Genomic DNA, 16,218 nt, shown 5'->3' with positions numbered 1-16,218 from the left:
TTTCCATCAACCAATTTGTTATGTGCATCTCCAAAATGTGCATACAAATAGGTGGATGGAAACATAGCTATTGTTATTTTTTAGGTGAAAAATTTATTTGCACTCAAAAAAAGGTTTTTTAGCTACTTATTCAATCTACTTATTCAAAATAAAATGAATCAACACAATTATTGAGGTTTTTTTTGGGGGGGAAACTTTTAAGTATTAAGTTAATAAGTTTAAGAATTAAGTTAATAAGTTATTGTTGGGACAGCATGAAGGAATTGTGTGGAACCCAGCATTTTACAATGTGTGCAAGTTTTTTGGTAATCTTCAATCAAATTCAGAGCATTTAGGTCCTTCTCTGCTGATGTTAGTTTGACGGCAATATTCTTAACCACACCGTCACTTATGGTTAGTTTGCAACTATGGAATGATGCGCAAAAAGAAAGTCCCACCCCCTACTCAATATTCCATTTCCATAGAGACAGATCGTCATAATATGAAGGCCACACCCACTAGGGGGGGAAATATTTAAACTGCTCCATTGACTTTATAAGGTCTTAACCTAGATTCCAGGAGGACCACAGCTCTGCACATTTTTAGCTCCAACCCTAATAAAACACAGCTGATCCAAATAATCGAGGTGTTCAAAAGAGTCTTGAACACCTTAATTAGTTGGATCTAAAGCGTTTGATTAGGGTTGGAGCAAAACTGTGCTGAGCTGCAGTCCTCCAGGAATCCAGTTTGAGACTGATGCTGTATAATGTCTTTAACAGGGGTGCCCAAACTCAGTCATAGACGGCCGATATCCTGACGATTTTGGTTCAAACTTGCCTCAACATACCAAGAAAGCCTAGTAATAGCTTGATTAGCTAGCCCAGGTATGTCTTATTGGGGTTGGAACTAAACTTTGCAGGACTAAGTTTGTGCACGAGTTTTAGTCTAAAAACTGATATGTGACCATTTTAACAGTTAAACAAGTTAACAGTAAACAAGTTAGGTTTTTATAAGCTGTTACTGTCACACCTGCTAGAATGAACGGTAATCAGTGACAGGAAACATTCATTAATTTTAACTGTCAAACTATTATTTTACCACCCTATGTGGGCCTTGACTTTTGACTTTTCAGTGACTAAATGTTTACCTCACACAGGCATACTGAGGGTCACAATATCCCAATTTAGCCACTCTTCCAGCTGATGCTTTGTGATATCTGCATTTGTGACTTTAAAGGCTGGATTTTACAATTTGTTAGCTTATAAAAACTTAGGTTTGGGTTTATTTACTGTGTTTACTGTACACCATTCTTTTGTGTTCAGTTATAAGTCAGAAATGACATAATCCCACCCTCATGCAATAGAAAGTCAATAGTGAGGTCATGGCCTAAATGCACTCTTTCTCTATTGAAAGTACATCAACAAACTGAAATAATAGCCTCAGCAACGGTTCATACGGCCTTTAACAAACTCCACTGTGCTGAAAACAGAGGGGCAAAACGCAATGTCCTGCTTTATTCCGATGAGAGGTTTCACTTTCTCTCGAACCCCTTCTGCTTGAGAGCCGATGACAGAGTAATTGAGGGCTCCACATTGACGCAAATGGCTCCATTATGGTGGCATGATAACCTTGTCATGCACTTGCCATCTTAATGAATGGAAACATGTGACGGCTCTTTTGCAATGCTGTCAGAAGAGAGCAAAGAGAAGACAATTTCACATCAATGTCAACATGACCATGAATATACTTTCATATGGATCAAGCAAAAAAAAAAAAAAAAGTCATTCTGTCATTTAGTTATTGTGTTGAAAGCTGAAATCTACATGCTATGGTTTTTACTATCAAAACCAAACAGAATTTAGAAGACTTTTATTGTTGAGTTTTTATATACAGTGACTATGACAAGGTCAGGTTTCAGTCGGATGCTCTATAAAAAAGCACTGTAAATTTATTTAATGTGAAATTGCTTGCAGGTTTTTTCCATACAAAGTAAATGTCAAAACTCTGTAAAAGCACTGTAAGATTAACCCGTACAAAATGAAATCCCAGTGAAGCCAATTAGTAGCTTTGTGTGAGGGTGACAAATTATGTGGGTAATTCACCCAAAAGAAATTACAATTCTGTCTCCCACATTTTCCCTAATATCTTCCAAACCAGAATGACAATCTTTTATAAACACATGTAACCTTAATTTTAACATTTATATGTATTATGGGATTGGTACATGCGACATATGCAAACCACTAGTGACACAGAAAATGGTGGTAGATGAGGAGATTCCCCCACCGAAAATACGTAAAGAGCTTTGAGTGTCCAGAAAACCACTACATAAATGTAAAGCATTATTTAAATGTAAGCCATTATTATTGTAGAAATACAATAAATGCTCACAGGTTTGGCTCCATAGGCTCTTCATTTGGCTCTCCAGGTTGAAGGGAAGGCCTTACCCCAGGTGGAGGAGGTTAAGTATTTTGGGGTTTTGTTGTGAGGGAAGGATGGAACGTGAGATTGATAGGCGGATTGGTGCAGTGGCAGTAGTAATGCAGTTGATGTACCGGTCCGTTGTGGTATAGAAGGAGCTAAGCCGAAAGGCAAGCTCTCGATTTAACAGTCAATCTACGTTCCTACTCTCACCTATGGTCATAAGCTTTGGGTCATGACCGAAAGGACAAGATCTCTAATACAAGCGGCCGAAATTAGTTTCCTTTGCAGGGTGGCAGGGCACACCCTTATAGATAGGGTAAGGAGCTCTATCACCTGGCAGAAGCTCTGAGTAAAGCTACTGCTCCTCCACATCAAGAGAAGTCAGCTGAGGTGGCTCAGGCATCTGTTTCGGATGCCTCATTGACGCCTACCTAGGGAGATGTTCCAGGCATATCCCACCAAGAATAGACCTCTTGGATGACCCAGTATACGCTGTAAGGATTATGTCTCTCGGCTGGCCTGGGACCACCTCGGGATCCCCCCTCGATACTGCTGCCTTTGAAACCAGGCCCCGGAAAATTGGTTGAAATTGAATGATAAATGAATGCTTACAGGTTTGGAACAGTGTGAGTACTGTAATAGCATAATAATCATAGGTTTTAATCTTTTTTTTTTCAGGATTTAAAGTTTGCATAGGTTCAGAAGACAGAAATTTAATGCACAAGTTTTGCAATATGATTACTTTTATACACTATACAAAAGCTGTCCTTGGGGTGGTACATTTTCAAAGCATATATTTTGTACCTAAAAGGGTCCATTATAGTACTATAAATGCATATATTAATACTTTCAATTTCGTTACACTGCTGTATTTTTAAGGTACAAATGTGTACCTTTAGGCTAGCATTACGGACCCTTTAGGTATTAAAAACAGCTTTTGTACTTTTATTTCAATTATGGTTGTGCTTTTGGGGACGTTATTGAGCCTTTTTGGGTATAAAGTGGTCCCTCGTTATTCACGTGAGTTACTTCGTAAAAATAACTTGCAATAGGTGAAATCCACAAAGTAGTCAGCTTTTTTTTTTTTTTAGTTTTTTTTTTTTTTTTTCAATTGTTATAGATGTTTTAAGGCTATAAAACCCCTCCCTACACGCGTTATAAATTTTTTCAGACAGGCATTAACACTTTTCTCTTGTTTAAACACTCTCAAAGTTCAAACTTTTGTAGAATAAGTCCAGTATTATAGAATGAAACCAAAGATCAAAATCAGTTATTAGGCACAAACATTCATTGCTGTCAGTAAAAGCTTCATAAAGCATTTTAACTTTAGTGCGCATGGCATCCAACGTAATGTTTTGTTTTTTTTTTTTTCCTGCAGTCACTGATCTACAAAACTGAAGCAGACTGCATCCTTAAGGGGTTCACACTATGCTCTTCCATGTTGGTAAAGCCCGCTCTGAGGATCGTAATGCAGATAATGCGTGCACGGACTGTGCAAAAAAAAGCACATACAGAAAGCACTTGTCCAACCTCAGATATGCTGTTCTGACTCGGGAGTGGTATATTTTTAGACCACCCGCTTCCGTTCAAATAACATCAGAGTTACCGACCGCTACCGTGTTTTTTAAGAAAATGTATTCCCATGCCGCAAGAAATCTGGTTGGGTCCGTGGCTTCTGCTCCCTGTACCCCGAGAATGCAGACCTCTATTGTCATGAACACACTTGTTTGTAGAGGAAGTAGTTTGATCGATTTCTGCCGTTTATTATTCCTAGTCCTTTCCCCCATAGGCAGCTAAATCGGAAGTTCTAAATAAATCACGAAAACAAGCACACTTCTGCATTGTAGAATAAGATCAACACCTTGTCCTTTTTTAAGGTGTTACAGTGCACGCTCTAAAAATTTATACCAGTAGCCAGCACTTTTGGGGATTTACATTTACCTAATTTTAAATAGTAACAGTTTTTGACCACGGTAAGCTATAAATACAAATTAGGGTTCATTGGAAAGAAGAAACTTTGGGCTTTACTGTGATAAAAGAAGTTTCATGATCAAAAATCTAAAAAGTTATACATTATGAAGTCATGAAAAAAATTTAACTGTGTTTAATATTTGTTTTTCTATTTACAAACACAAAACAACATTAATGTAATGTCCTAGAAAACAATATGCCTTGAAAGCCAAGTGTTTCATGAGTTTATATTTCAAATTTGATGAAGATGGCATGCTAAATGTGATTTCTGTGAAAGAGTTTCCAAGACTATATCGGTGTCACCGTCAGAGGCATTTCATCAAAAGTGACCTTCCCAAACTAAAACAGTAACAGTTGCTGAATAATTTGGTTAATGTATCTTTGGAAAGAAGACACTTTATAATGCTCAAAATGACATTTCATAAGCATTTTACAGTGCAAAAAAAAAAAATGCTTTTCTTACTTAGATTTTTTTGTCTTGTTTCTAGACCAAATATCTCACAATTCTTAAATCAAGAAGAATTTTCTAGACAAGCAAAACATGTTGTCTTGTTTTAAGAAATAATGTGCCAAAATTAAGTGAGTTTTTCTTTAAAACTAGAAAAATAATCTGCCAATGGGGTAAGCAAAATAATCTTATATCAAAAGGAAAAACAAGATTATTTTGCTTACCCCATAGGCAGATTATTTTGCTTGGTTTAAGGAAAAACTCACTTAATTTTGGCATATTATTGCTGAAAACAAGACAATATGTTTTGCTTGTCTAGAAAATTATTATTGATTTAAGAATTGTGAGATATTTAGACCAGAAACAAGACAAAAAATGTAAGTAAGAAAAGCATTTTTTGCAGTGTATTTCATAAACAAATATATGACATTAGTCTTGGAGCAACACAGAAACATAATAGGTGTTTAGCCACATATCTCCTGAGGATATGTTTTGAATTTGATGGCATTATTATGCTAAATGGAATTTTAGGAATTATTTTTTCTGAGACTATGTCTTTAGTGCAATTTTGTGCTTTAGATTCAGTAAATACCATTATTACATAAATTATCACTCAAAGTTCTCTTCTGGCTTCAGAGAATCCGTGAAAATCTTAAGTTATATGGACTACTTTTAAATATATAATTGCTGATTAATAGTATTGATTTTTCACTACTATGTAAAAGATAGTTGAAAATTTGTATTCTTGTCTCACAGAAAGAAAAAAAGATAGCATATAAAGTTGGATTGACGTGAGGGGTCAATAAATGCTGACCGAATTTTCATTTTGGTGAAAACTGTCCCTTTAAATATTTTCATCCTCCACACTGGAGCTTGCGGTTGTGGCTGCAAATGTTTGTACCTGCATAAATTTGCTCCCCCATGAATTCTAATGCTTGCACTCTAATCACAGTTTGCCTTATATCATCAGGGCCGTGTCGTTTTGATGATCGCATTACGATGCCGCAGAGCTCGCTGTGTTTAACATGTAATCTGTGTTGCCACGTTGGGCAAATCTCCCTGAACTTTCTTACTTACTGGAGGATAAAAAAGCATCAGCGTTGCATCGGTAAATGTGTGATTTATGTGGTAACAGAGATGCAATCAGAAGAGTCCGGAGTCATCAATCACAACTATGTTTTTCTCTGCTCAGCCCGTGTATGGAGATAGTGCCGCCTCCGCAGTGCATTGACATGCAAACCAGATCCCACTAGAGACATGGAGAGAAGTATCAAACCGAGGACTGACTGATGAATGACTAAGGTTTGCTTAAAGGTTACCGTCTCCTCTTTTCTTTCTTTCTATCGCTCTTTCTCTCTCCTATCATTCGCATTCCCTCCTCCTGATTAATACATCTTGATTATATGCCATGAAATGACTTGGCGCATGACACACACATATAGCTGTGCTCTGCTGATATAATATTAAGCATGTCCACTCACATCAGTTCAGCTTTCACTGACAGTTCTTTCCTGGTATTTAGTAGGCATTTTTAAAATGGACTTGCTTTGGCTTTGGTATCGATTCAGTCATGCCCTCAACTAATGCATGTATTAACAAAATGCTGAGTTAATCTTGTCCGATTGATGTGGCCGGTAAATGTAAAACTATGCTTTGTTCTGCTTTAATGCTACAGTATATTGCTCGCCATCCAATTTATCAGCTACACCAAGTTAGTGCTGACTTGAACCCCTTTTGAAATTAGGAGAATATAGCCTTAATAGGACAATATGTAAGATTTTTTTGCTATAAATTATCCCAAAACCAATAGCACAGTGTTATATATTTTGATGACATATGTATATGCATTGGCAGTATGATAGCTCAGTGGTTACCACTGTCGGCTCATAGCAAGAAGGATGCTTGTTTGAGTCTTGTTTAGGTCTGTTGGAATTTCTATGTGGACTTTGCATGTTCTCCTTGTGTTTGTGTCCTCCGGGGGCTCTGGTTTCCCCCACACCCCAAAGACAGCACTATAGGTGAATTGGATGATCTAAATTGGCCATAGTGTGTGTGAATGTGAGAGTGTGTGAGTGTTTTTCTAGTACTAGGTTGTGACTGGAAGGACATCTGCTGAGTAAAACACATGCTGGAAGAGTTGATGGTTTATTCCGCTATGGCGAAGCCACATAACTGAATGAAAATAAGTAAATGTATTAATTTACATTATCCTAAATGTCTTGAAGAAGGTTCAAATGCTGAGAATTTGGCTATTTTAACTATCAACTTAGATAGTGTTTTGTCACCATGCTAAAGGCTTCATACAACTTTGATTCCAAGGTTTATTTTAAATAAAACATGGTAACACCAAAGCCATTTTAATGTTTAGTTTTAATTAGACACAGTGTTGTACATTTTACAATAACAGAATTTCAAAATGTATCCAGTATGATAAAACAGCTCCGCTTATTCCCTAAGTCAGGGGTCACCAAACTTGTTCCTGGAGGGCCGGTGTCCTGCAGATTTTAGCTCCAACCCTAATCAAATACACCTGAACAAGCTAATCAAGGTCTTACTAGGTATACTAGAAACACCCATGCAGGTGTGTTGAGGCAAGTTGGAGCTAAACCCTGCAGGGACACCGGCCCTCCAGGACCGAGATTGGTGACCCCTGCCCTAAGTAATCACCCATGGAGGAACCCGAAGCGGTGGACTGAGTCAATATAAAAGTTTGTTGAGTCTTGTCAAGCTCATCTCTTATCAGCAAATGCTTCAGCGCTCTCGTTTCCTTTTGTTTTGATAGCTTCAACATTATGATGACAATAATAGTGTTTTGAACACTATAGTCCTATAGGATGTAATGAAGAACACAACTCCCATGATTCCACACTGCCACAGCATCATCAAACTATGCCTTTGGTTGTTGTGAATTTAATTCTACCCTGGCACAAATTTAAAAAGAAGCTGAAAAATTCCTCTGCTGTGTCTATCTATTCTTTTCGTTTGACTTTTTTGATGTTGTAAATAGTTTTAGTTTCAATATGTCACGAAAGCAGCACTATTTAGCTGATTGACATTGCTGGACAGGGATTTGTTGAAATGGAGACAGTTTTGAATTGTGAAGGCAAAGAAAATCTCTTGTCAGTTCCAGTATGAATGTATTTAAAAGACATTTAAAAAGATTTTAAAAATAAATATTGCTTTATGCCACAAATTACAAACAATTTGCTCAACAATTGTCAGCAAATTGCACATTTAGTACAATTATGTTTCATTTGGCTTTACCTTTCAGGTATCCAATTTGAGTAATCAGCCATTTCTTGTATTCTCCTCCGTGATTTCAGTATAAGTTTATAGCTGCACAGTTTGCAGCTAAATGTTTTGTTTTATTGTTTAGAATTCTTATTACAGTGTATAAAAAAATAAACATGATTGAGTATTTGTAATTTTCAAGTCAGAAACTAGAGTAAAAAATAAAAATCAGACCATTTTTTTGAAAATCGTCTGAAAATCAAAAAGCTCCCCGGTTGACCTGAATTCACCCTGCTGCTGTTAAAACTTTCATAGATTGCATTATGGGATTGTTTGCCAATGCGTGATTCCTGAAGTTTCATCCAAAAACTTTACAAACAACAAGCTCCAAAACTCTTCATAAGGAAAGCAAACAACAGTGCGCCGCTCTTGTGAAGCTGCACGACTATTAAGCGAGTCAGACACTCCCAACGAAACACAAGTCGGCACTTCACATCTCCGTTCCCTTTGAAGCCATTCAAATATAGAATCTGGATGACAGTCCTAAAGATGGATGACATGGTTCATTGTAACTCAGAGAGTAAACCAGCTTCATTATTTGAGAATATTCCGCACTCTCAGATCCCTTTCCTCCTCTCCCCTGATGAAATAAGAGAAGAGAGCGAAAACAAAGATGGAAAGAAAAGTAAATTTGAGTCACTCAGAAAGGTCTCACCTAACAAGGTTTTTTTTTTTTTTAAAAAGACTAGCATAAAAGATTTAACACATCGCTAAGTGTTTTTCAAGTCCACATGGAGTAAGTGAAGTGTTAGAATCGAGCAGTTTTTTCTGATGAATGGGTGCATTCTCACTCTTTTTGAAAAGACAAGTACATATCAAGTGTGATCCTCCTCAAAAGCATCTGCAGACTTTGAAACTTGATCATCTTTGGGGTTTTTTAACAATGGTTGGAGGCTAAAGTCACTTCCTCCGGAGACATCTTATTACGGTGACCATTTAAGCCCTACTGACAAGGTCAAAGTGAGGCGCTCTCACTCGTCACATACTAATCGAAAAAGCCAAGAAACTGGCTTTTGGTGAAAACTGACCACAACAAACAACCTCACTATCCTCAAAAGAGACACACTCCTATTATGCGACTGCTGACCCTTATTAAATGTCTGACCTGAAAAAATTCTACACTTTAGAGCAAACATAATGCATGGTAATTTGGTGACTGTTATATTTGTCCTTTCAGAAATGAGCACAAAAGCTTATTTCCCTTGTCAAAAGATCATCTTCCTGTTTTTACGGTGCTATTTCTAGGGACTAGTGGTAAATTAATTTGAAGCTGAAATGAAGAGGCCTGGGGACAATCATAGAGAGAATGATATGTAAAACTCCCACTGCTTATTCTGTTCCTGGAGAAGTTCTGTCAAAGTGGTTTGAGGAGGCAATCTCACGGGTCAGTGCACGCTCTAAATTAAGTTACACATCCTAATTGCTGCCTGTAGCAATTATAGTCGAAATATGGGTGCAATAAAATTAATACGGAACCTTTGTTTGATTGGCTTCACTCTGGAGAAATTTTGTTTTTACATGTACCTGCTAGTGTTTGTAAAGTAGGAGCTATTGTACGATTACGCTAACCAGCCATTTGATTACAAACACCTGTTCAACTGCTTGCTAACACAATTAGCCAGTCAAATCCACCAATCACGTGACTATAATTTGGTCTTGTGATCAAGATTTATTTTTTTTTGCATATCGACAGCTGTGTACGTTTTTGAAATCTCAAATTTCTGTCGCGAGAGCCATTCACGCCTACTGTTCTCGCATAAATCTATCAGAGGCTGCTGTCAGCTGACTGACTGACTGATTGACTGACTGACTGACTGACTGACTGACTGACTGACTGACTGACTGACTGACCGATCAACTGACCCACCCTCCTCCTTCCCTAAACCCAACAAATAGTATTTTAAAAAGCACAGATTAACTGGCCACCCACTTCACTAAACCCAGTGGACAGTTTTAAAAAGCCATCCAGAAAAAGAAAAGCCCTCTCCTGATTTTTACCATGTTTTCAGATTTTACCACATTATGACCCTGTTATTTACTTGATTATTTTATTTTAGCTATGTTTTTGTCTTACCACTTTCTGGAACCATTCTTCACTGGACTTGAACACCGTTGTCATGTTCAACTCCTCTCTGTGTCTCAAACTCATAGACGTACATAGTGAGCTATCTTGACAAAGTAGAAAATGAAAAGGAACGGCATCAAGTCGCCTTGTAGCATTCGTTTTAAAGACGAAATGCAGTCATGCATACTTCTGGCTACATCTTGATCTCTAGAAATGTTTACTGGGCTATATTTTCAGAATAAAGCTGCGGTTACACAGGACTTTCATTTTTACACATGCAAATGCGTCAGATCGGTAATACAAGCTTGTGCGACAAATTTTGGAAAGTTTAAGCTTGGTGAACTCTGACTTGCGAAATTGCATCACGTGATAGCATAAGACCAATTGAGGATCAAAACATGACCTCTCTGGGCAGAAATTTTAAATGTTGACCAATTGCTCGCTTTTTTAAATGTCTAATCATCTTGTTTAATCCCGCCCCTTTTCGCAGCCCCATACTACAAAATTTTTTAGTCTAGTGTGACCGTAGCTTAAGCCTATGATGGTTTTAATAGACATACCTGTTTAAGTTCTTGTTAACACAATTAGCCAGTCAAATCAGCCAATCGTGTGACTGCAATTTGGTCACGAGGTCAAGATGACCTTGAAAAATGGAAAACTCTAAATAAAGAATTTCTTTGTTACTTTATTTATTATTTATTTATTTATTTATTTATTTATTTATTTATTTATTATTATTTTTATTTTTTGCTATTTTGTCGGTGCCAGACAGGTTGGTCTGAGCAAATTAGAAACTACTGATATATTGGGATTTTCATAAACAACAATTCCTAGGGTTATACAAAAATGAAAACAAAAGCGGCCCTAGACCACAAAACCAGTTGACAATTTTTTTGATTTTTTTATACTTTATTTAACAGTAGACTAAGTAAGCTTTCATTTATGTACAGTATGGCTTGCTAAAGGACAATATTAGGCTTTAGTTGCCGAAGTTTATAGTTCATAGTCCATTTTTCTTTTATGAGTAATTTTCTACATGTTATCCATGTTATAAATGTTTTCAGTGACATGCAAGCAAACAACCAAATAAAAGATTTCAAGAAAGAAAAAAATGAATTGATTTACTTCCTGTCACATGAGGCCTTGAACATCCTACCCCCTAATTATAGGATGCAAAAGGGATACAAACCCTCCTAAATAAAGGCAATTTTCATGATACCATAAAAGATTTTTTGTTCACAAATGTATATCATCATAATCATGTAGATCTCTAGATTCATTCAAATAAAACGATTCTTTCAAGAGATCTAAATTTTTTTTTGTATACTTTGTCAAATGTTCAAGTGATAGACTAGATTTGCCGGTGGGCAGATATCTTTGAAGTACATAAATCATGGGGAATTAGGGAATAATGTGTTAATAAATTAAGATTACTGGTCTTGTTTAATGATTTTTGCTATCCATCTTAACATAACCATTTAACTGATATCTTTACTTTAAAGTAGATTTTTTGATACACAATTTGATACACAGCAAAATCCTCAGATTAAAATTAACATCTTTTACTGGTTCTACTCCTTCAAAGACTTAAAATAACACTGGAACAGAGTTAAAGTGCTGAATGAACAGAATAATGAGCTCCTGCAGTTAAAAAGCAGAATCACTGAAGAAAAACATAAAACTACAACCAAATCCAGTCACACCCTAAGACCCTGCTGTCCTCACAAATGTGGGTTTTTTTCTAAATTGCGGCTTTTTTTACACAAAAACACAGTATCAGGTCATTGAAAACCATTTTTTTTTTTATTCTTGTCAGGGTGAAGATTTTCAAAAGTGCCAGGGTCTTTTTTTTTTTTTTTTTTTTAGAAAAAAAAAATTGTGTAGGTGTGGAAATGGCCTTAGAAACTCAACTGAAAGCTCAATAAATCTGTCAAAATCTCAGCTCTTCAGGATCGTTAAACAACTCCAAAAATAGAATCGGCAGCTTCACTTATTACTAAGCTATCTGACTACTTCTTGCAGATGTCTACAAAAGTCTGTAGTGAGATTTACTGAAGATATACATGCAACACATGTTCATATAGGACACTACTAAGAAGGCTATATGCATGAAACCATTTAAAATTTGTGCACAAATGGGTTAGGACTTTTTTTCTTTACTGGAGCCTTCATTCATTCATTTTCTTGTCGGCTTAGTCTCTCTATTAATCCGGGGTCGCCGCAACGGAATGAACCGTCAACTTATCCAGCACGTTTTTACACAGCAGATGCCCTTCCAGCTGCAACCTATCTCTAGGAAACACACACACACACACACATATGGACAATTTAGCCTACCCAATTCACCTGTACTGCATGTCTTTGGACTGTGGAGGGAATTGGAGCACCCGAGAAAACCCTCGCAAATGCCTTTACTGGAGCCTACTTTTGGAAATTTTTCTTATTTCAAGAAATCTTACCAATTATCTTACTGCACTGACAGATAATTTGACATGTTTTTAGTCTGAATCTTCCTAAACTATTAATTTTTTTCTCGTATTTAGATGGTTGTTTTATTTTTGGAGGGAAGCTGCACCGCTACTTGCTGTGAAAAGTAGCCAGCTACTGGAAAAGCTACATTGTATCATACGTAGCTCAGCTACACTGCCAAAAATCTGAGGAATGTTTCCAGCACCTTGCTGAATGTGTTACACAAAGAATTAAGGCAGTTCTGAGGGCAAAAAGGGGTTCAATATAGTACTAGAAAAGTGCGTCTAACACTTTTTTTTTTTTTTTGCATGTTGTATTGGCTCAGGCAAGTGAATGTTTCCACTGTGCACAATGTGTCGTTATTATGTCCGGTTGATCTAAATACTGCTTATTTTGTGTTTTCGCTTTTCTGTAGGTGCAAGCAAACCTCTTATTAACTCTCTTATACCATAGAATTAAGTACAGCGCTGTCAGAGAGCAAGACTGGAGCAGTTCAGATGAGGAAAGAACCAGCTAAAGAGGGATAATTATAGAATCTCGTGGCCCAGTGCCAGAGAAAACATGTTTTTGTTTGTCTACTGTGCCCCTTTGAGAGGAAGGGATCCTGGATGTTTGGAATAGGTCGGCAGACTGTGGGTTTTTAAACTCTCCTGCCTAATCAAGTCGGAAAAGATCAAATACCCAGGACAGAAGGACAGCCTTTTCCTCGCCCACCATTTCTCTGCATATCAAACACAGGAAGAGCAGAAGAAGAGAAAATGTCAAGGGGCCAGAGTCTCGTTTGAACCTAACTTCGGTAATTATTGAGGCTAATTTAAGTCGCTTTTTCCAGCACTTACCAGAATGCGAAATCACTGTTTAGCCAGACGAGTGAAATGTTGAAATAAATACTGCTTGTGTTGATTTTTGTTGCCCAGAAAATGGCCACAAGCGAAAATAATAATTAGAGCGGTGATTAATAAACACAAATAAACTAATTTGATGTTACACCAGGTTTCTGCCTCTCTCCATTAACACTGCCACTAAAGGTTAATCACTTGCTCACATGCCTCAGATATGTTTATTATATTTGTGCTGTATGAATTGACTGACTGATAAAAAAAACATATACTGTACCTAAAAATATAGGTCGCTTTCAATACCATAAGTGGCAACTTTTGACCGCTGCTGAATTCTGCATTTTTTATTTTTTTTAAATAAAGGCATGTCTTTAAAAGGGCACCTATGATGAAATTCATCTTTTGTAAGTTGTTTGGACAGAACTGTGTTATATTGGAGTGATAGAAATACAAAAAAAAGTATCTTTATTTAAATTTTTAGACATTAAAATAGGATCCAAATTGCTCCTATTTTGAGGCCCACCACAACGTGACATTGGAGTGCGGTTTCCCCACCCACCAAATTGATTGACAGATTAACAGGTCCCTGTAGTGACGCGTATAATCATATCCACAAGACAGGACTTGCACAAAGCAACTGGCATTAAAAGATCTCAGCTCTCTGCGATCATCTGCACCTCATATATGAAAAACATTGTTAAATCAGTGTATGAAATTCATCACCACAGCCGCATGTCAGTACATTTATAAAAGATGACACTTCAATTCTGGTTTGTGGACGTTAAATCAGGTTGATTTAGTAAATTATCTTAACGGATGTCCATACAGCAGTGGATATTAAAGTGTATCCTGATGCATTTGCCAGTGCAAAGCTAAATGTGTGCAAAGCCAAACTTTATATTGATGTTGTTTGTGACTCATCATTGCAGAAAGGCTTGAATTAACTCCAAATATAATGAATAACAGTTGGAAAAGTTTTAAATGTAATAAGAGAGATCTCATTCTTGTCTATCACTATGCTGTTTATCTACATAAACGGTACTCGCAGCTCTGACATGCTCGTGGGAATGGTGGGTGGGGAGAACCAGTTCATTCGCATTAAAAGCACAGGCAACAACACCAGCTGCAATGTCATAGCAGCTCAAATTTCACAGATTTAAAAAGCTATAATAAATAATCTGATGGGTATTTCGAGCTGAAACTTTACAAATTCTGGAGAAAAAAATACTTTTTTTAAATCTTACAAAAGGGGTAAAATATGTGCCCTTTAATAAATTTGTTTAACTACAGTACTTAACATCACTGCAGTTGTATTCATGTTTTTTATCAGTAGATCTAAATGAATTTAATACAATTACGCAATATACATAACATGCATAAAAAGTAAGGTAACACTTTATTTTGATGGATCATTTGAGTATTAGTAGACTGCCTACTTACTATCTGTTGATACTGATCCTTCAATAGACATTTAACTGACTATAAGAAACTTTGCAAGTACACGTCAACCTACACTAACCCTAACCCAAACCCAACCTAACAGTCAATTTATAATCTAATGAGAATTAGGGCATGTAGATGCAATGTAACTTAAATTCAACAAACAAACCATCAAAATGAAGTGTGACCAGAAGTAATGAGTATGATGAGGTAAGCAATCTTCAATACAAAGGTTTGTCATATTCATGTTAATTATGGATCTAAATTAATAATTTGTTTTTAACATTGCTATGGACAACAGTGGAAAATAGGATGTCGAACTACTAGGTAGCAACTGATCAATGAGATTCAAGTCCCTGCTTTATAGAAGTATAGTCAGGGATATACTAAATAGTACAGTATGAAATGCGTATTCATTGAATATTAAAGGAATAGTTGACACAAAAATAAAGGTACTTCATTATTCATAGTTCCCCATGTGGTATGAGCTGTTTTTATTCAGTTGAACACAAAGGAAGATATTTTAAAGAATGCCGGTTGCTGGCAATTATTGATTTCCATAGTAGGAAATAAATACTATGGATGTCAATGAGAGATTCAAATAGGTTTTTAACATAGGTGAGTGAGAACCTTCATTTTAGTGACTCTATGATGGACATTTCTATTTCAATATTAATTTCCTATAATGATATGTGTACATGGTTGGCTCAGTGGTTAGCACTGTCCTCTCACAACAAGACGGTCACTGGTTCAAGTCCCGGCTGGATCAGTTGGCATTTTTGTGTGGAATTTACATGTTCTCAGTGTCCACCTGTGTTTCCTCTGGGTGCTCTAGTTTCCTCCGCAGTCTAAAGACATGCAGTACAGGTGAACTGAATAAACTAAATGTGTGTGAATGAGTGTGTATGACTGTTTCCCAGTACTGGGTTGCAGCTGGAAGGGCATCTGCTGTATAAAACATGCTGGATAAGTTGGCAAATCATTCCGCTGTGGCGACCCCTGATGAATGAAGGGATTAAGCTGAAGGAAAATGAATGAATATGTGTATTGACAATTTTTTTAATACACTTCTTTTACAGTAGTGAAGTAAGTTGAAATCCAAATGTAGTATCTATTCAGACAGCACACAATTTTGCAAGCAGTGAAGCGGTTCTCGTATGTATTACAGCATTATGGGATGTGAAAGATGAGATGATAGCAGATCTGTAGCGCATTCTCCCTGCCGTGAGCCGATTCCAGCCCTGTTAGATATTTATGAGTTGAGCTACTGTCCACTCACTTCTAAATACAAA

The 16,218-nt window shown here is 36.7% G+C and overlaps 1 protein-coding gene across 1 annotated transcript in view; it reads left to right on the top strand.

Moving 5' to 3' along the window:
• The window catches only part of LOC147837201 (uncharacterized), a 293,483-nt gene extending 280,040 nt beyond the window's left edge, over window positions 1-13,443 (top strand). Inside the window, exons 3-5 of the mRNA XM_087241234.1 lie at window positions 5,793-5,930; window positions 6,015-6,124; window positions 13,063-13,443. Coding sequence (XP_087097360.1) covers window positions 5,793-5,930; window positions 6,015-6,031 — 155 coding nt within the window. The 3' untranslated portion in view covers window positions 6,032-6,124; window positions 13,063-13,443. The remainder of the gene's footprint in view (window positions 1-5,792; window positions 5,931-6,014; window positions 6,125-13,062) is intronic.
• Window positions 13,444-16,218: the final 2,775 nt, after the last annotated feature.

The sequence above is a fragment of the Danio rerio genome, chromosome 2, assembly GCF_052040795.2.
Source record: "Danio rerio strain M-AB ecotype USA chromosome 2, GRCz13ab, whole genome shotgun sequence".
NCBI lineage: Eukaryota > Metazoa > Chordata > Actinopteri > Cypriniformes > Danionidae > Danio > Danio rerio.
The sequence above is the reverse complement of the archived record's forward strand: the minus strand, read 5'-3'. Positions and strand labels throughout refer to the sequence as shown.